This window comes from Ischnura elegans, chromosome 6 (assembly GCF_921293095.1).
Source record: "Ischnura elegans chromosome 6, ioIscEleg1.1, whole genome shotgun sequence".
NCBI classification, from domain to species: Eukaryota; Metazoa; Arthropoda; class Insecta; order Odonata; family Coenagrionidae; genus Ischnura; species Ischnura elegans.
Window position 1 is genome coordinate 34,693,189 of NC_060251.1, and position 22,899 is coordinate 34,716,087.

Here is a 22,899-nt window from a genome sequence, read left to right on the forward strand (position 1 = left end):
GCTATGAGGAGCCTTTCCCAGAAATGTACGCAACACGTTTACGCATGAAATCCCTTTACCTTATTATCATGATATCCTCATTCGAGTGACATGATGCTTTTCGCATATGAAAAAGAAAATTCTATTTGAATGGAGTGGGAATTAACGCACAGAATGGAATGAAAAAAACTCTGCAACAAGAAGTAGTAATTCAAGAAAAAGGAGAAGTTCATAAGTGATATTCCCAGAAAACGCAAAGGAACTGTTGCTGTGGATAAGAAGTACTACAAAAAAAACAAATGATAATTGGTGTCATATTTGTAGTCGGTGCAATTCCAGTTATTATTAATGCAAGAATTAGTGAAGGATTAAAATGCGAAAATTAGCCAATTTACTTTATTTATTTATATTAACTTAATATTTATATTAACTTTATTTATATTAACTTAATGTTAATCCGGTGAACTGAATGCATAAACGTTCATCGCGCTTCGCACTGGGCGACGTATTTTAAACACGGCGATGTTTTTCCAGACGACTTGCCAATCACCTTCACGGTGTCTTTTCATTACTGTGCCAGAATTCTTATCAAGACAAGGGTAGCATTCAAGATCGTACCGCCAGAGGATTGAAGCACCTCCATTATCACCAACGCCGCTTAGGGAGATTCAATTCGCAAACTGGACACAAAAACGTTTATCGCGCCACGCATATTTTATATCGACGCCGAAGCTTCGACACACGACTTTAGTTCTCAACTACTGATCACTCTCGGTGTGAACTGAGATACAAAATCGCGATTCATTCAAAGAATTCAGAAGATTGAAGAAAAAAATAAGTTGCGACGAAAAGTAAAATTAAGCCACTCCCTTGTACGCATTGCATAAGCAAATGGAAATATTGCCGCCCACTTATCCTGAGTTGGTGATGTCATTTGAGTCCTGATAATTAATTCGTTCACGGATAGTTATTATCTGAGGTAAGGCATCGCTAAGAAGAGTGTAAACAAAAACGAACCGTGCGAGGAACATGCAAAAGGTAGGAGAGTAGTGGAGAAGATATGACATACTCGATATGAGTTCATGACGTCATCTTATCTCCGAAATGGTTGAGGCCATCAATTTTTTAAGGAGTAGGCGACGAATCGAGATAATAATGGTTCAGGTCTCTTAATTTTTCATACGATATCACAATCAGCAACATCATAAAATTGGTGAACGACAATGTTGTGCCTTTTATGACATCACCGAGAAAACGCCAAAAATTTGATAGAAAATTCGTTTACGCAAACATCAGCGTCAATAGGAAACATCATGCGGTGAAAAGCCTGATTAGCATTCTTTTACATTTGAACTGTCATTTGTATATTCGTAGGCGAAATCTGATTCGACTTTTAAACTCGTTTACCCGGCAATCCACGTAAAGGTTATCGCACTTGAAACACTTGAGAGTTGCAGCTTAAAAAGCGACGTCTGACTAATGCAATCCATCACACGGACGGGTGCCCTTAGGGCCTCTGTCGAGCAAAAAGATGAATTCGTTCCTCGCTCGCAAGGAACAGGAAACGGAAATAAGAGAAAATGACACGGAAAAGCATTGTATTTTATGCGAAAAAGCTAGACTGAGAAGAATGTAACCGGTTAAGTCACACTTGGCGTCAACTTAAATGCCAAAAACTTCAAGTCCACTTAGATTGCATAGCAATTTTGTGGCGTAACTTTGTGCCACATTGATGTGATGAGTAAAGCGTGGAAAAATAGTCCTCAAATTTTGGAAAAAAAAGCGTCCTAAATTCGCCGATATTAGGAGAAAAAGTATAAAAAAATTCCGAGGCATACTCAAGAATACTGAAAAAATACATGTTCTATTTGTAATTGTCATCATATGTAAGAGTTTTGTACCTTTTAGAGTTGTCAACATGACTTTAAAAGAAGAATTTCGGCAATATCAAAAAGAAATTGAGAAGAGGGCGGAAAAATGGTCCTTATTTTTTGTAAAAAAATTCGCTTATAAATATAGGCAAAATTCACGTTCTATTTGTAATTGACATCAGATAATAGGTGAGTTTTTTTTTTTACTTTTAATAGTTGTCAATATAAATCGAATCTCGACTACATGACACATGAATTGTCTGTATAGAGATTTGATGCTATTCCGGAAAATTATGTGGGTAAACTTGTCTCGGGATTCCATCGGGTTAGAAACTCTAATTCTGCCGATATTTCCTTGTAATGATATTTAGCAGCCCCGAGTATGAGCCCCGAGTCGTAGTTCGAAACGTCGGCAGAAATCGAGTTTCTAACCCGGTGGGAATCCCAAGAAAAGTTTACCCACAAAATGCCTGTATAATTAATATTCTCCAAGACTGCGCCATTGAGATTAATTAATAATTAAAACTAAACTCACCAATATTTATGATTCGAAATTATTTTGGAAATAAATTGTGAATCAACTTGAAAGTGTCACTTATTAGAGAAACATTAATTAGATCCCCGAGCTGCCATTATAATTGCTTAGGCCTCGAACCGGACATAATGTCCAACGACCTTAAAAGTAGGTGTATTTATAGGTAAGGGTGGGCGAAAAAATCGCTCTTTCTATTCTCAATGAGGAGTCTACCGCGGCTACAATGACTGACGAAAACTTATACGGCACTCCGTTATATTTTGGCCTCAGCACAGGCGACAGATATACTTTTAACGGGGATGACATCATGGAAACACCTTCTTAAACGATTCTAAAGAGGGCAGCAACACGCGAAGTGCCCGAATGGAATGTAAACACGGGTGTAGCGCTTCATTTTTTTCACTCAGCACCTCGCCAACCTGCTGGGAACAGGAAGTCATCACGGAAGATGTCAAGGTCATAAACCTCTCGAAGGATGAACCGACCAAAGTGGACGGCGGAGGATATCTCCGGACTTCGTCATGACGCGAAAATCTATTGCCAAGCGGGTTGAGACTTACCTAAAACGCTTGCTTTCGGGTTGGGTCAGGAGGGTCATATACGATGAACACAAAGGTTTTTTTTTAAGGTAAGTGTACCGTAGCATAGGCTGGACCATAAAGCCCACCTTGGGACGAACTGGCATTGAGAATTTAACTCTTTCTTGCCGCACGACCATAGGTTTGCTCACAAACACGTGACTGCTCACGTTCTTTCTGACTTTGACGGAAAACTATTACGGCTCTTTCCCACGATGGATTTATTAACCATATGTGTTCACCTGCATGAGGAAAATCAGAGGAAAATTGAAAATTGTTTCTAAAAGCAGCTACTCATCACTTCCGCTCGACCGATATTTTTTCGTGACGTTTTTCTTATTTAAAACTTATAACCTGTAAACGTAGCAACGGGCACTGTTGAAGCTGCTAAATAACAAGATATGGATTGCTCAGGGAATAAGTGAATATGCGATGCAGGAAAAAATGCACTATGTATCATAAAAAACGCTACAACGTTAACGATGGAAAAGAGCATAGGATCATCTATTCCCTCAAAACGAAGGTTCATGTGAATTGTATATTCAATGACGTTTCCATACAACTATTAACCCTCGAAAAAGAATGTCTATATGAATTTACGGTAAAGGAAGAAGGAGATATACATCATCGTTAGGTCCATAATGACTAGGAAGGTGTACTTTCCATGTGGGATTATAAATTCAATCTCGTTTTCATCCAGCTGTTACCCTTTGTGAGGGAAATTTGTTTGATATGAGAAGTGAAGTGAGACTTTCACCACAGTCTATAGATAAAAAATACCTTGACACTGAATGTTAACATGTACGCGTCTTTTGCCCCATCCTCGGCATAAATATGACAAGAAGTAATTCACTTTACTAGAGGCGATCGTAAAGTTAGACTTCCTCTCTCGGAGGAAAAATAGGAAGGTAACACGTGCGCACGAATCTTGGTATAAAATCCTGAAAACGAGTATTGTCATGAGTTATCAGTGATCAATGTTTAGAGCGCGTTTCCTCTTGAGCGGCAGCATCATGTGAAATCAACCCCAGTCAAACCTTCCATTTGAGACATCTACGATTTTTAATAAGGATTTGATGCTTTTCCGGAGATATACTTTGGTGATTTTTGTAAGAAGCATATTAGCACTTTCTGAATGATCAGTAACGACTTATCCAGGAAATCATAAAAATAATTTCCAAGATATTTCCGATAATAAGGAAGTTCTACGCCTTCTAAGATGCCTTATTATCTACAGTTAAGTATACTTTTTCCATTAAGACCATAAGGACATTAAGAAAGTACGCCAACTAAGTTTAAATTGACGAAAAAGGAAATTCGAGTATTTAAGAGCCCTATTCCTCAGGGTAGCGAACATTAGGAGCAACGAATATGATGCGAAGTACACGCAAAGGCCAATGTAATAAAAATATACGAAGTTCTTCGAGGGTTACATCTCGCACATTATTCGTGTTAATAAATATTTCCTAGATTGGCCATGCGAAGTCCGAACTGAATAAAAAAATCTCTTCCTTGCCTACCTCTGAGACTAACATAGGCGATGGCGTATAGAAAAAAACAAGACAGTCCTGTTGCGATACCGAATCAAGATGGAATCTAAATGAGCTACGTGGATTCCTAATTGTAATTAAAGCACTTCGATGCCCTACGAAAAAAACTACTCCGTATGGTATTTACGGTCACGGAACCGTATTCCATTCCTCAAAACTTCTTCCTCCTTACGAGCGTCGTATAAAAATGCTTCTTCCTTAGAGGTCAGCAACCCTCTCATAATGCGCCCTCCCCCCCCCCCCCTCTAACTTTTTTCGACCGACCCCTCTCCTTCCCATCTTCCTGCCGCCACTCCCGTAGCCAAGCACCGAAAAATATCGCTCGCTTGGTCAACTTCGCTCCGAGCATCCGTCAACGACATGGAAGGCGAGTGTGTACCTATTGGAAGCACTTGGCAAGAGGAACGATGATACAGGGGAAAAATGCTTTTATTGCGAAGCAGCGCCAAATGACCGTTCTACTTAGAAATCAGTTCTACTCAGTCATTCCTAGAATTGACTCAGAATACTGCTTTGGCATTTTTCAATAGCTAAATATATATATAAATATAACCATCCTACACACCATATGATGTGTTTGGCTAATGGCGAACAGGAAAATTACCAACTCATTCGTCTTCATTGAAATTTACTTTATAACGTCTATACGCACGTTAAGAAGTAAATTTCAATATATCACCATGCATATGTATACATTTTTTGACGCAAAAAGCTAGTAATGTTATTTTTTTCAATACGTTAATTATTTTGCATACTTCTTGTGTAAGGAAAACATTTTCTTAATATATTTCGCCATGTGTGCAGTAAATGTTTTGAGAAGGCTTGAATAATATTATGAACTTTTTCTTACGTTCCGTGACTAAAATGTATAACACAACAATGTTTTAAAGGCTAATAAATAGTACGCAAGCCCATTTATAAGCGCACGAAGAGCAGAAAGCGGGGTCTGTTCTTCTAAAATTAGGTCTGAAGCTTAACGAAGCTTTTACTTTCATTATGAAGGTTGTGAATAGTCTAAAAGAAAAACAGACAGAGGTGGTCTCACATATTTCGTAATGTACAACTCGTATGAAAAATGAAGAACATCACAATTGGCAGAGGGAAATCATAAGTATGAAAAATTCCTAGAGAAAATGAGAAAATGTAATGAGGAAAACAGCAATAAATTTATAAAAGAAAATTCAATCACCGCAAACATTACGAAACGATCCACGATAATATTTCCAAAGCGAATAAACTTTTACTTCTTCACTTTAACGGCTCGCAAAATAAAAATAAAACTTGATGCAGGAGATGAAAATATTAATAACAGCGAAGGAAATTATTTATAATGGTAAGGGAGCTTTCTCGAAAGGATCATTTATTTAATTAATAATTAGGGGAACTCACATAATAAGAAGGATCATTTACTCAGTTCACTCCTCATAATATGGGGAAAGTCCTTATCTTACGTTACGAAAAGGAATCTGCCACATTTCAACTGTTCAAAATCCAAACAATTCGATTCGCCGACAGATTGAATCGAATAGACAATCGATTTGAGTCGATTTTGAAGCATTTCAACAATTCCCTGGAAAAGCTAAGCTGAGAATGGCAACTAGAAAGGAGAGATAAATGCTAAGGAAAGGAGGGATGAGAACGGAAAGAAGAGAAACGCGAACGCCGCTACTCTGAAGACGAGATCCCGTAATGCACACAGCACGAATAAACAGACGGCGGTGCTTCAACGAGAGAAAACAAGAGAACGACGATGATGTTCGCGTTTCCGTCTCCTTCACCGTAATCGGCGAAGACCTACCTCGCATGTTGCCCAAGGAGCCGATCACGAAATCTCCTACTTAATGAAGAAGGATGATATGACAGCCAGATAGGATGAATTGATTCCTCAATTACCCAGAAGAATTTAAAAATCATCTTCAATCAATGGAAATGTTGATGACGATGATGTTACGCAGCACACCGAAGTGGATATCAATTGTGTTGGAATGCACCACAAAGAAGTGCTGAGCGAATGACGAATCATGAATATATGCGATAGATTTTCCGTTCATCACTGTCATTCCGAACGCATCACCATCAACACATGATGAATGTCCTCACCGGGAAATGAGCGTGTAAAACTTTTACTAAAATAGGTCTCAATGCAGTCAATATGGGTGCGACGGATAAAAGTAAACTAGCTCCAACCTCCGTAATTAATGGAGTGATTATTTTACTACCACGAAAATATGGGAAAACAAGACTAAGGAGGCTGGAGAGTACCAGATCAGGGACCACTTATACAATTTACATATAAACAAGTAGACGAATAAACCTTTGCGCACATCCTTTTCACAGCGTAAACGGTTAGTAAAATGAAACTTATTAGACATTTTACGAAAACTTTATTTGACTACTTCAATACGCTTGTCTATCTGCGATGAACATATTTCATTTACGAAATGACCATCTCCCCTTGAAACAACGAGTCCAAACAGCTTATTTCGTTTAATTTGTCTTGAGGATTTAAAAAAATCACTATAGAAATTTATAATCGGCCCACGCAGGACAAAAATATATTCGAAGTCTATCGATAACCGATTTTTTATACATATCACAGTTCAATTTATTATCTGACTTTCAGCTAAAATATTTTTCTGCGGACATATTCTTAATTCCTATAAAAATTTTCGGAATCGATTTCCGATTCCGGAAAATGAGATCGTTCCTTCTTTCTATTGCAACTAATTTGAGCGCTAAGGGTCCTACTTAAACATTTTAGGCTACAGCTATCTCAACGAATTCATTCTCAAGTCGCATATATCATGAGAGCTAACATTCAACACTTGGTCCATAACAGAGGAAGTGGGTAAAATATCAATTACATGGGTCTAAACATCGCAGTAGCATGGGGTAAAGAGCTGAAACTACCTCTTTAAAATAGCGAGAACTCGAGAGTTTCCACCCGAAGTTTGGTTTTGATCGGTGGGTAGAGCTCTCCCCAAACTTGGTAGTGAAAGTCTTATATTGAGGGTAGTGATAGGATTTCATTTACTCCGGAATTAGAAACAAAAAATGTATAAAAAGCGAGGCAGAAGTCAAGAGAAGATATTGATACATTGTTAATTGCCATAATTAAAATGAATTTTTGAGACTCATCATAACATAATTGGTCAATAAATCACAGAATTAGGATTCACTTATTCATTTTGATATCGCTGTAAATTAATTTCTCTATAACCTCAAAGAAAGGAAGATTGAAACTAAGTAGACGAAAAGAGAGTTTCCATTCATTGAAAAAACTCGTACTCGGAGTAATAATTATTATTTGGAGCTCTGCCGGTCATTAAACCGAGCAAAAGGAAATAAATCACCGTCTCGGGGCCCGGGCCGACGCCCGCCAAACGAGACGGAGATGTTGAACCCAAGGGGAAGGTCACGGGGCCCGATCGTAACAGCTGGGCAGATGCGAAGGAGGCGCGTGGATTTCTCAAGGGAGAACATCGTGAGGGGAAAAAAGCGGAGATTATCAGTGGAGAGAGGCAAGGATGGGCAGGTGCGGTAGGGAAATTCCAGATTGAAAGGTAAGAAAACGAGGACTTAAACATGCACGCGGCCACTCTGCTTTAAGCGAAAGTTAATTGGGTACGAGTAAATAGAGAAGTCTAGAATAAATATTTATTTTAAATCGGGCAATGTCCCATGATAAAAACAAAGATTTACAAACCCTACCCAAATACTTCTATGAGATCATTCTTCCTCTAGATTGCATCTAATTTGGGCCGAAAGAGTCCTACTCAAACGTCGTAGGCTATAGTTATCTCAACGAGTAAGAAAACGAACAACAAAAGATACAGCTAAAAAATCATAGAGAAACTTTAACTTCGGTGCGAGAGTTAGAAATAAATAGCAAGATAACAACGAAAATTAAATAAAAAAACTAATCTTAGAAAATCAATTCAGATACCATGTAAGGAAAAATAATATTCCACGAAAATAACAATCGTGAAGCAATTCGACAAAAAATAAGGAGCAAGCTAATGACACTCTTAATCCTGAAGTTTTCCAGAGAATTAAGAGAAAAGGAAGTCAAACCGACGGAATTTTGAGCTAAAAGTCAACATCGAAAGTCATGCTAAACACTTACGGGTGGGAGGTCCTTCAAATATGACGAAAAGGCCAGACAAATTCACATCATTAGACTCCCGACCAAAAACTCTTGAATCAGATGGCAAATGAAAGCTGTCACATGACATTTTTATCGAATGGTATGTGTAGAGTAGAGTTCCTTCTGAGGGAAATTGCCATTCGAATAATCTGCTCCTTCACAACAAAACAGGCTCATTGTACCCACTGAGTTCATACAGAAATTTAAGGTTTACTCCATGAAGGTTGAAAACAAAGCACCCAGATTTTACTACACGTTAGAAAAGCTTACTTTCTCGCACAAACCCCAGACAGTTATTTTGACTGCAGGAGAGATTGTAACAATTTATGAAAAAGGGTTTGCCCTTTTTCTTATTCCGTATATTTGGCGTATTAAATTTTTCCGCCTGGGGGCCTGAATGTTTTCCGCGCGCCCGTGATGCAGTGCGAGATAAGAAGAAGGGAAAGGTGAAGGACGTGAGGTGATGAGAGGCGTACGAGGAGGAAGAAGGGAATGATGGAGAAAAGAGCAGAGAAAGGCCAGAAGGAAACGGTAGAGGAGGAGGAGAAAGTGGAGGATAGGAGGACAGATGAGGACATAACGGGAGGAACAGGGAACGGATATTATGTAAATTAGAGCGTATATTGGAATAGCACACAACAATATGATGTATTTTTTTCTCTTTTTGCACTTCAAGTTACTTCACATGATTGAATTTTTTGTCACGTGTCATTTTTTATGAGAAATTTTATAATGTATAAAAAATTGATAATTTTTTTGAAACTAACATTGTATTTAAATTTAAGGAAGTTAGCTTCCGCACTGGTATTAACCACTGAAGCTACCCAAAGCTCCATTATTTTCCATTTGTTCCCAAAGCTGTAAGGTGGAGAAATTGGAGTTGTGAATTTATTTTTACTTAATGTATTATTTTACAATAGGATGTATCACTCCCTCTCTACAGGTCATATTTTGCCCTTCTAAACAACATTAAAAACTCAAGTTATCACGTTGAAAACTTCAGGGTAACGTGGAACAGATTTTTTTCACGATTTGCCTTTACTTTAAATGAATAACTGGCTTTGGTGGCTGTGGAGTATAGTCCTTGCTCAACATCCGAAAGGTTGCGGGTTCGAATCCCGCCTGGATAGGTGGCCCCTGCCAGTATATGGGTGTGATAATAGCTTTGTTAATTTTTAAAGTACCCTGATGAAAAAAACTTTAAATACGCTATTATCGACGCGGCGAGGATAAATGAATTCTTTTTAAGGTACGAGAAAATATCACAAGACACATAATTTTCAAAGGAAATAAAATTTCCAAGTTAAAATACAGGTTTATGCCGGTAAGAGTTCACTTTTAATCCCCAGAATACTGCAAAACGATAGCACAATTTGGTAACGAGAAACACATCACGAAGTAGAGACCCGGTCGAGCTGGAGCAATGAATACTCTAAGGGTAATAAATTCGACCGCCTGCGAATCGCGCATTACGATGCGCAAGGAAATGCCCCGCGCGATATACAGCCTCTCGGAAATGCCTGTGGAAAAAATCCTCCGTGGTGGTGATTCCGTTGCACGGCTCCCCTACCCACCTCTCCATCTCGGCGGACTGGAACCATCTTCCACTCCACACGGAGGAGGAGGAGGAGAAGTCGGCTACTTTTCCCTCCTCTCTCCTCACTGACTGAGAAGCTATAATCCCGTTATATGGTCTGGAACCATTGGGTGGGGAGTGGGATGGAAGGGGAGCAGGTAGGGTGGGGAGAGGGTGCGGAGACTCACGGGGGAGGGGGTGAGGTTCGTGCGTGAGTGATTTAAGCCCTGGGAGGAGGAGTGGGCACGCACAAGAAGTCACGGGACGAAAACTTCCGCGCGGCTATACGGATCCACGGAGCCACCACTACTTTCATCCCACCCCGTTTTTCAATTGCCTTGATTCCCTCACCTAGGCAGCGGGAGTATCGAGAAGCAATGGGACCCAGAACCCGCCTTCATTTATTTATGTACTTGCCTATATTTATATAAGCCTTATTATGCCTTTGTTATTTGAGTATGCCTTTATTTATTTAAGTACTCGCTCTTGCTCGTTGGGGGTCAGGGGGGAACTCTGCCCCCCAGATCTCCCCGGAAAAATCCTGCGGCCTCTCCTAATCCATCATGTCCAGCACTTCATGGTCCTTTCTCCTCTCTGTCCACTTCAATTTTTCCATTCTTGGAGACCAGAACGTAGACCCCAGAATTACCTCCATCGGGAGTGATATAGTGTGCATCAAATTTTTAGGAGACAGGGTGTCCTCTGCTTTTAACTTTTATTAAAATTCATTCCTTCGCTGAACTGAAATCCTGATGTCGTTATACTGATTCCCTCAAAATCTCCCTTTCCTAAGCTTGTTTCCTGGTGATCATCATCTTTGTGCCCTTCTTTATCGCTAGAGGAGATCGGAAAGTCCATACTAATGCTTATAAATATTCATTCATTCTAATTGTAAGTGCTGCGATCCTAAGATCGTCAAACTGAAATCCTCCATTTCTCTCTTTCTCCAGCTAGCTCCTTCAGTTCCCGATTGTTTTCCATCTTGAAGCCCTTCTTCATCAGCCACTAGTACGTATCTCATTAATCAATGAGATAAACATTTAAAAGAAGAGGTACGATGACACGAATCACCGTTACCAGTGTTGATCTACCAAGGTGCTTTGACGGAGAAAGGACATAGGCTCGGGGGGAATCATCCCTCCAGCGATGATTTTAATTGATACAATTAGTGCAAAATCCAATGATAAGGAAATCAGATTGGGAGTTCTGCCTCCTCTGGAACGCTGGGAGGGCCTAACTTGAATACTGGCAAACGGACGTTAGCACTACCCGACCAAAGATGTTAAACGGTTGTGCTTAATACAATATCAGCTGATACGGCAAGGTATCCTTCTTCCTCGAGAGCGCCAAATATAAACCCTGGCTACGAAAAAGTAACTGACTGATAAAACTCACTGAATGAATCTAGCCTATTACTTCCCCTTTTCCAATCAAAAAATCCAAATAAAAAAACTAATAAATAACAAATAACGCACTAAGGAGATGAGAGATAAAAAATAAATAATTGAGCGGACCACTAACAACTTACAAGGCTGAGATAATCTGCAGTACTATAGAGCAAATATCATTTAAGATATCAGACAGTTCTACTGATTAAATTCCGATTATAGAACGATTTTTCAACAGAAAATTCCGGAACTAACAACTATTTCAACAAAATTTCCAATGCCTAAATAAATGGGGGACGTAAGCATTTTAAGGATGGATACCAAACATTAACAGGGAAGTTCGTTTCCTTGAGTTCCTACGATTATTACACCCAACTTTTCGAAAATAGTCACCAAATTTTAGTTAATGGTGTCCCCTAAATTTTGATATGAACTTAGGACCCATTCGGTCCGTAGAAAAGCGTCCTCCACTTATCAACCACTCCCCATCGTAATACTAATCCTTTAAGTATCGCAATACTAATATCTTAAGCATGTAAACATTTAATAAAGGTGGATACGACACGTGCGATACAACGCTACGGCAAACACGACCCAACGGTACATTCAGCGAAAGCCTTTAAGTCCCACACATACCAAACACTTGGTTTTCATGACCTAAATAGGATATATGGGTGATCGAAGTGAAAACAAATCCAATTCAATTCACAATTTAATAGGAATACTTGATGATAAAATTGTTTCGCATAGCGAATAATCGTGCACATATTGACGACACGCAATGTCTTTTAGTATATTATCGGAAAGCAGGAAGCAGGCAAGTATTCCCCACCACTATTACGCAACTTCGTTCGGGATTACAGAACTAAACTTCATGAATGATTGCGAGAGATTCACAAAATATAATGCCATTATTATTTATTAAAAATGCGGCCTCTCCATAGCGATTCTAAATTGCTTGCGTTAAAAATATAAACAGCAAGTTTAAAAAAATGAAACCAACCCAACGACCCTAATATCAATTTAAGTCAAATCATTCAAGTTTAAAGAAAGGAGTGAAATAAATAACATCTGTCTGCGAACAGTGAACGTAAAGCAAGCAATTGAGTGTTCAAAGGTGCGTGCTTTGCAACACAGAGCTTCGTTTTACGACATACACCACGATGGGAGTAGGAATAACTCTAAATGTTGCACATGTCTTTTTACTGACCCAACAGATTTCAGCAATTACTACTGCACCCGTTATAAAGGGTACCTCCTAATTTCCTACTACAAACAAGTTCTAGAGGGGTAGGGGGATGAATGAGAGATGACAGGAAGAAAAACTGGGACCATTCAAGGCGACGCGTCGGGAAAAAGTGGTTTGTTGTTAGATGGTGACTGGTGGAAAAAGGATAGCCATTAAATATCAAGGGTAAAATTAGTGGTGGGTCATGGTGGGCCATATGGGGGAGGCATTAATTAATTTAAAATAAAAAAGCGCTATTCAAAACAAAACATTAGGAATATTTTGATTCTTAACAAATGAAAACTAAACATTTTTATCGTAAAACAAAGACAAAAGAAGAAGGTTAAATCAATGAAACTATATTAAATAGAATTATACACAAATATAAAATATCTGAGAAATATACAAAAGGTTTAAACCTTAATCCCTCTGAAGTACAGAGAATGGTAAACATTTACATTCGGAAGAATCGCAACTTGTCTAGCCACATTTTCAAAGTTCTCTAAAAAAAAAACAGCGTAAAGTACCGAAAATGTAAAAAAATACCTCAAATATTACAAACTTATTAATACTCCAACTGTAGCAAAATTCCACTGTAGGGAAAGAGGAGTCATAGTAGCTTAAGTGACTGAGCATCTGGCGCTGATTCAGTAGATCTCGGTTCGAATTCCGATCACAGTAATTGGTTTTTCCCGCGGTATCATCGTTTCTTGTAGGCGCGCTCGCCCGGAAAAGCTTAGCAGCAGGCCCATCTATGCTTATTTCTTAAAAAAAAATGCCTTGAAGGATGTCTGCCAACAACAATGCCGATGAACTTGGATTTCTTCCGCCGACTACCCTGGTTCGAATCCAGATAACGGCATATTTACCCCCGATTATCACCCCGATTCATAATTGGACGTGGCACCGAGGGCGTTTCTATATATGGCAGAGCACCATTTGAGACTGGCTGATTAATAGTGGAGCCTTTGGCGCCTCGCGTCAGAAGATCCAAGGCCGTATTTTATCACATTGCTTCATAACGAGTTGAAATCACCTCGGCAATCTCGAGAACCTCACAATAGCCGCTACCGAAACAGAGTGAGCAGGGCAGACGAGTCTAAAAAGATGAGTTCCACCTTAAATGGGACAAGAACGGTTCTTCGGAAGCCAATTAACTGTAAAATGATTTGAAAGTAGACTTATTTGTTCAAATGTGAGCTACGTCTTCGAAATTGGGTAGCTTGATGCTCGAAGTCAGTGGTGGAATGCCTATACTCACCAAACCGAAGGTTGGGGGACCATATACCTGCTAGGTGCTTTATCCCCGTCCCCGGGAGTGCATGCCAGAGGACGATTACGAGCTAATTGAAGAACGGAATATTAGTACGCAAATTGCACCATACAATTGAATTACATTCATTAAATATTTTAAATTCACATTTACTTTATATCATTGACATATTGAATATTCAAGACACATTAATATATCTTTTGGATCTAAAATTTGGGCGGCATTTCTCCATATGAGAAAAGGCTTTTGGGCGTTCCTCAGACGTTGTGAACAACACAACGCGGAGGAGCGCCCGAAAACCGTGACTAATATAAATATCTTTTGTGAGGAAGACTGGGGAAATAAACTAAACTACCTAAGTGGATTGAAATGCACACACCAGTAGGTTAGTAGAGAATAATCTTTACCATCACCGATCCCAACAAATCTAAAATATTCTTCCTTAATCTATGACTTAGATCGTTACTTGCACACTTAAAGCCAAAATACAACTTTTGAATGAAAATGGAACAGCAGCCCGTTTAAATAGCTGCCTATGTCTCCTCTAATATAGGTGATTGCTTTCTATGTGCCCTAATTTTTCTTTCTTTCATGGTGGAGGATGCCATCTACGAAAGCACAACTTTTACAGCAATATACACGAAAATTTGGGATCAGTAATCGCGTACTACGAATCTCGTAGTTGCGGTGGAGAGTTCTGACGAGGACACATCACATCCGCTCTCTCGGTCTGATTTAATGAAGTATAATTCCTTGAAAACTTGCGCTGTTATCTTGAACTGCTCAGAGTAGCTACATAGAGAATCACCTTGACAGTAATCAACTATTGTCGGTAAAACAAAAAATGGAGACATTCTAGTTTGAGGAGTTCCACCGTGCAAATGAAGCGACCAATCTCAATGCAAGTTTTTTGCAAGTGCAAAAGTACCCGTTATTTGAGTGCAAAATCACGTCGCTCAAACTTTGAGCGGTAGGTATTTCCAGTAGTTCCCATTCCTAGTAAAGCTCATATACGAAATTTTAACCTCAGAGGTATGGTCTGAAGTCGATTCTCCAAATTGTAGATAAAGTTGATTACTGAAAAGGTCTAAGCGTGACGATCTTGAGTACCCTGATAGATGTAAAGGATGTATCAGATTTTACCACCAATTTTCTTTTTTGTCGTCGACCTATTAAGTTTTATCGCATTTTAAACATTTTATACAATTTTTAGATTCTGTGGAGTATTTCATGTCTATTTAGTAACATTGTTAATATTTTATCTATTTAGCGGGAGGAGAGTGACCTTTACAGTCGAATTATAGTTAGTCGGGTCATGATGTTAATCATGTCATAATTGCTTTGTTACTTAAGTTCCCATGCACTCGTCTGACAATTCGTTTGCGAGTACTGGAATAGCCAGATGAATATAAGGGTAAGTAATTAATTAGTAGTAGGGTAAGTAGTAAACAGAATTCCATGTTGCTTTCCTCAAGGAAATCTAGCGCTCAAGGAGAGGCACTCAATTACCATTCTAACGTAATATTTTTGCAATCATTTCAATAACGCAAAGTATTTTCCCACTAATCCGGGTATTCCTAACTTTTCGAGTGCCTAGATGAAATCGTAGCTACACTCCTACAACAATCAACTACATGTTACCAGGTAAAGTTCCAAGATGATAGCGTAAAACAAAAACATGTGATGAGTCAAGAAATAGAGAAAAATTCGACCGGTCGAGCGAGAGTTATGCATCATTTTAAAGTGAGGCGAAAAGTCAAAAAGGCGAGCCGTGAAACAAAAGAATGAGCGCTTTACTTTCCCTTCAAGAGCTAACCGGAAGTGAGGGCGGAGGTTGGAGCAGAATGACTGCACGGCGGTGGGGCAATTTAGTTCCTCAACACCCTCTGGCGAGATATGCCAAGGCGGAAACTACAAAGGATGAGTCAAAGCGACACCCATGCCAGGGAGCAAGGAATTCGACCACCAAGGAAAAGGAAGTACGAACGCTGAAATAAAAATATTTCGGAGCCATCTAAATTCAAAGAGATTTTACCGAATACTACCAGTAAAACTGAAATTTTTTTCACGGAATCATAGAGTAAAAAATATTCTAGCCTGCTCACTGCATCTTCAAAAACCAGACATCATGTCCACAATAAGTATATGATTTTTATGACTTCTTCGTGGCAGTGTAATTAAATGCATTGTAAACGATAACTGTACTGCTACGAAAGAAAGTCTGTTTGAATCAAGCACAACAAATAAACTGTCTTTTTAAAGAATTGCAGCAATTCCATACTGAAATATTGTAAAAAAATCGTTAAAGACATAAATTTCAAAAGCAACTGTTTTTTTAAAAACGAAAATCCGCCTGCTCGGGGAAAAACGACCTCTTTCCCCATGGCTTAATTTCTCTTATCGTGGCTATGAATCCAGTCTGTCCCTAGTCTTTGTCGGATATAACGATGACAGAAAGGAAATCACAACAACGGTGCATTGGCGAACGCCATCACCGCGACTTTCCTATTTCAATAAACTGTAATTTGCCATATTTTCAGCAGCTTTGGGATTGAAAAGAGGTATTTTGGAAATGTGCACTTTAACGGTTACGTTAACGATGAAATGTTTTTTTAATCATGCAAATCCCCCACACAAATAACCACCAATTCCGTAAAAGTTTCTCTCTTATTATGCATGATTTATTAGTTCTTGAGGAGGTTTCGGACTGTCAAATTCACGTCAAATTCCATTCAAGAGTCGCTGAACAAGCTTTCTCGAATGGATATGACGTCATGTCAATCGTCACGACTGCGGATATTTTGTCATGAATTCTCATGAATCACTTCATTACCGTCAAATTCGTCTTTTTCTGTTCTAATTTCTATTGAATCTCGGATGGTGTTGAAGCGTTTCGATCAATCAGTAAGGTTTTGTATCCTTGGAGATGAGATGGGTATTGAAATCATACCGCCCTCATTAAATTTTACAGGAAGCAGAGGTGTTTATGTTAAGTGAACCACCTCATGAAGCAGAAGAGATGTTCGGCACTGCAAGAAATTAAAAGAAATTTGTTTCCTGTACGTAGAAAAATTATTATAATTCTCCCTTGGTCTCCCGTTAGGACGTTTTTACTTTGTGGAACATGTTTGTTATCGATCTTCACGTCTATTCAAGCTTTCTACAACAGTGTGAAAGGCTATTCAATGAGATTCAAGATATGTATAACAATTGCTCTTGAAAGATCGTCTCGAATGGTCATGAATATCACTTTAGCGTTCATGACGACTTATTGCACGTTCCTTGTTCAAGAAATCTCGAAGAGAGTGAAAGATGCTTTAGGAAAAATAAAAGAAAGAAGAGCGTGTGCTATTTTTCATCTGGTACAGGAATGAAAACTTGTAATTTTAATCCCACGGGAGGCCTGATGAGGATAATGTAATAAAAGTTAAGGTTATCAAATGGGTGGCAATTTGAATTACAACGGATGTAAGATTTATAGAAACCATTCAATTGTTATCTAAAGGTCAAGAATAACATTAAAAAATATTAAAACATAAGTTTTAATTGTAATTCTGCACGAGTAGAGACCAATGGTACATTTTCATTCGACGAAGTTTTGTATTTGCATATAGGTGTTGTGCTCAGCGGCGTTGCAAGGAATTTAGTTCGGGGGGGGTCCAAAACCAGGGGCGGAAATTTTTTAAAAGCGGTACCAAGTAGAGGGTTTTAAACTAATTTTTATTACTTTTCATAATAAAAAAAACTTCATTTTACAAAGAAATCTTTTAATTCATGCTATTTCAATGTTTTTTTTTCTTTTATGAAGCAAAGTAATTGTGTACAAATATTTCGGGAGGGGTCCGGACCCCCCAAAATCCCCCCCCTTCGCTACGCCACTAGTTGTGCTTATAGGAATTTGAAACCACGGAATTCCTTTCAAAATATAATAAAAGCGTATACAGTTATTCTCAATCACAAAATTGCTTATTTTTTGGTTCTCAATCATATTTTTAAAACATTATTTGGATTGAAACTACAAATATTTCATAGTTTACAAGCGTTAACCAACGAGTTCTGTGGTGGAATTAGTTTCTACACAATTTGGATGTCTATCGTCTAAATTGCACATATTTTAAGGAATAGTTCCTATGGGTCCGCATTTAAGCACTCCTTTCAAAAGAAGGAGAATGAATTCTATCCACTTAGGAGACGTCGGTGGAGCTTTGCAACACCCAGCATTAAAACGTGAGCTCTCAGGATAAGATACCGATATTATAATCCGCGTGCCAACTTGGTCTCCACACTTATTTTTCCGTGTAAATTGAAGCGTAAGAATTCCAGGATGATAAAAATGTTGACTGAAAGAGGTGGTTATGGGTTGTTTCACTGCTCGGAGTAATAACCGAGGCGGAAACTGTAAAGTCATGAGGATGTATTGAGCGGTAGTTACGGTAATGGACAAGGATATGAGCATAGTGGTTCCTTGGTTCGCTCGAGTGGAGAGTATAATTTAAGAAAGAATGAGTATACGCATACATGATGGAAAGCTAAATATAACTGTTTCAACGAATGAGTGGATTTTAAACAAATGGGCCACTTGTTCCTTATAATTGACCCTGAAATATGGAGGATAAGGCGTGGAAAGTAGGAGAATTTTGAAAAGCAACAGATTATAACCATCATTAAATCGAAAGCTACGTACTAGAAGAGCTATTGTTAACCTGGGAATCACTGACAAACAGGGTTGGAAGAGAAAGAATAAATATAACACAAAAAGCCATACATTAATGGAGGCAATGGACAGGAGGCATTACAGCACTATCTTAAACTCCCAAGTTAATATCCATAGATTAGCATTTTTTGCAAGTAAGAATACATTTAAAATAAGAATTTACCACAAATGGGGAGCATTCCACGCATTGTTGAGTTCTTTCTGAGAAATCATATTAAAATTTGACCACTCCATTGTGTTTCAGAACCATGTGATAACCAGTGTTAAAAAACCTGATTGTTCGACAATGTAACACCAATTGTGACACAACTGGTTCCAGAGAATCACTATCAAATACTCCACAAATGACTCCAGTCACGTTAATCCCTTGATAATTTTCCAATACCGCAATAGGGATACAAAGATCTCAGTAAGGTCTTCTACCTCATGCCCGACACGACGCCCTAGTTTCCACGCGGCAACCCCCTCCCCTAGACAGATGGTACGGAACAGGGCACTTACGAGTTGGTAAGCGAATTCCAACTCAGATTTCCTGGTTACTGTTCCCATTAAGAGATCAAACTTCTCAAATACATGATCCCTGCCTAACTACACCGATAACAACAATGGCAGAGGCGAGAATAAGAATTTTTCGCAGAAACGCATCCTGATAATGTAGATATATAGCCTTAAGTAAATCGAAGCTATCGAAAAAAATACGCAATTTAATAAGTTAAAAGTACCCAGCGAATGAAAAGTTGCACAGAAAAATAGTATTCAAAGATAAAATTAATTCTTGAATTCTCATCACGTAGGCATTCCCTCGTGAGCCATCACGTACTAAGTAAGCGTAAGCATCATTTGCACCAGATGATGGTTAACAAACTGAAGTGCTACTTGCATTGAATAATCAGTGTTTTTTTGTCTTATTGCCGCCAAAAAAACAATCCATCCACGTAAAATTCAAAGAGGATTATGGGGTGATCCTGGAGACTTCAACGCCTGAGAATCGTGTACACCGACGAGCAAGCAATTAACATTCACTCTGCATTCAATTGATAAAAAAATGACACAGGAAATTGTCAAAGATAAAAATTGAGCTGTAAGACACAAGGTCACAGCCGCTTGATATCAAGATAGCCTTTTAAATTTTCTAAACGTTCGCGTCCACAAATACATTTTACAATTGCTGAAGAACTATGAGAGATTTCTAGAGTAATACGATAAATACACGAAATCGCACGACGTCCACAACCTAGCGAGAGCATTTTCTACGGATCTTGGAGTGTAGCTTAAAGACCCTCTTAAATGACTACCAAGGTCTACTTGACGAAAGTTTCTTCCCACAAAGCGTCCGTGAACTGTCCGATTTCACGGAAATTGGCATCGGCACACACTTATCGGCAAGGTCAAGGTCAAGAAACTCATTTGCATTGGAAATTATAGTCGTTAAAACCGAGAAATCACATATTTTTATGGAAAGTTACATCACAACGAAATAATCGAATTTAACGCACGCTCTAAATCACTAAGTTTGAGAGAATTCCAGCAGGTAGATCCAGCGCATCGTAGGCTGGCCACGTCCTTGACCTTTGGAGCACTGCACCACTGATGAGGCCGTAAAAATTTACAAGTGCCAAGAACAGGAACATCGCCAAGCGCGTCATATTGGCACCTTCAAGAACACAGTGGAGCGGGAAAACCAAACAACACATCACAGACGTCAATTCCTAAATAGCAATACTCAGGTGCACACGCAGACATCAGTCCGTACCAGAGCACTAGAACAGAAGCAACTGGGGCCTCCACCAATAAGCACAAACAGTATCCTTCCATCACTCCTCTATCTTTAAAAATGTCCACTTTTGTCAAAAAATCAACAAAATTTAACGCGTTATAACTTAGTGAATTCGTAACAGACGAGGAAACAAATTCAATGCAAGACGTTTATTTCCGAAAAGCACTACCGGAGCGCCGTCTTGAGACCAATGCACCTCTGTTAATATACCTACTAACCACGATTCCATAACTCCAGACATCAGTAACAAAAAAAATATTAGCTGCGTGACCATTACCTTTATATATCATAGGATACAGTTGATGTATTTAAAATAGCAGTGTAATTATCATTATTTGTCAGCGGGTTCCGTTACAATCGGTCACATTTCAGTAAATTGCGGCCGCGATCCCTCGTAATAATATGGTCTCTAACCGACACTACCCTATTTACATATCCAACAATCGAAGAATTTTATCACGTCCAAAAAATTGTGAAATAATTTCCCAAACAATGATGGTCCATAGTCATCTGCGAAACGTAATACGACTTCACGGCACTATGTTTATATATTACAACGCCATGAAGTAAGGAGCGCAGGTAAAATCACATACAAAATATAACGAAACAAGAGTACTCAAGGAATTAAGAATACTCTCGGCCTTGGACTGTTGATTCATTTGTCACATACTGATACACACTTGAAAAAAATGAATGTATCACTTCACTCACCAACAGAAATTGAGACATTTCTACTACTTATTCTTCAAGGTAAATTTCCTGGAAGAGCAGGGTTTCAAGCATCAACGTAGTCTTCTTTGGCTCTCCTGTTTCAGCACACAACGGCAGTCGCAACGGAGCATAACATAAAAAGCAAGCAAAAAATTCGCATTGTACTTTTTGTGGTGGAAAGAAATCGAGCGAGAAAAATACGAACATCACATCCATCCTCAGAGGAACATCCGAGAAAACAATTACCTCAGCGTATATGAGGGAGAAAATTTACTGCTTAAGGTACTCTACGAGTTAAGACAGTTAGACCAAAAAAAAATCAAGAGACATACATTTCAGAAAAAACAATAAAAAACACACATCGCTTGTGAGAATAACATCCTATTGCACCAAGGCATCATACAAATGGCACATCCAATGATACTAGATTTCAATAATTTACAGCCAATAATAATGTCGCATTCCGATCTAGTTATGCGAAACTATGCAGAATCAAAAAAATATTATTCGACACAACGAAAATAAAGTGGAAAAATAAAAATTGAAAAAAACTGCGAAAAACAAAAATAAATGAAATAAAATATGCGCGTTCGCACGAACGTTTGGTGATAAAACAAATATCGACCAATAACTGTATCACTTTACGAAAACCACTCCGGACATTACACCGTCACACAATTTTTCCCTAACAAACCGCATAGAGCAAAAAAATATTTCTTCTCCAATAATATCCACCTTCTAAAATGTTAGTTATCCTTGGGATGGGCACCGACACTTTCCAGAGTTTCTTCCAGCGAACTTCTCCTTCAAAGTTCCGCGCTGGCTGAGCAGTGGGAGGATACTTTTCGATACGTAGTTCCGAACACCGCCCTCACCGCTATCGGCCGCAAAACTGACAGGAGCTCCAAAGACAGCGGTACTTTGTGGGGCTGGGGAGGAGGTAGAGGTGGGAAGAGGAAAGAGGGGGGTTCGAAGCGGTGGCCTGCGGGACACGAAGAGAGGGGAAATGGAGGGTGAGGAGAAGAAGATCCTCTCCCGCTTCCAATTTCCCCTTCCACAATTTACTTCCCCCGCTCAACTTCTTGGCCTCAACATCCAACACATACTGGTGGTGGGGGACTTCGGTTCATTTTGATGAACCGGTTCGTGCGATTTGGTTCATGATAGTGATTCGGTTCTTCAAAAAAGAGGCAATAAAGGAAACAACCGGTGTAAGATTGTTGGCCGGTGATGATGAAATATAATTATACGTGCATGGGCGTACCCAGCGAGGGGGAGGACGGGGCAGTAGCCCCCCCCCCCCAGAAGCAAAAATCGCAAATGTCTTTCAGGAAAATAATATTTTTTCGAAAATAATAAAGAGCTATTACAGTTTCCTTAAAATGTTGATTTCATTCACTTTTTCCATGCTTAAATCTAAACTACGACTTGAACGACCATGACTTGCCCCCCCCCTAGTTTTCATCCTGGGTACGCCCTTGTATATGTGGAATTGTAATTCATTCATACAGTACCCACCTTTCGTCCAAACCCGCAGCAGGAGTCCAAAACCTCCTCCCCTAAATGTTTGGG

General features: G+C 39.0%; 1 protein-coding gene across 1 annotated transcript in view; it reads right to left on the bottom strand.

The window, feature by feature from the left end:
• LOC124160332 overlaps positions 1-22,233 on the bottom strand; it is a 76,748-nt gene extending 54,515 nt beyond the window's left edge. Inside the window, exons 1-2 of the mRNA XM_046536170.1 lie at positions 22,063-22,233; positions 21,328-21,422 (exon numbers count right to left, since the gene is read on the bottom strand). Of these exons, the coding sequence (XP_046392126.1) occupies positions 21,328-21,345 (18 nt within the window). The 5' untranslated portion in view covers positions 21,346-21,422; positions 22,063-22,233. The remainder of the gene's footprint in view (positions 1-21,327; positions 21,423-22,062) is intronic.
• Positions 22,234-22,899: the final 666 nt, after the last annotated feature.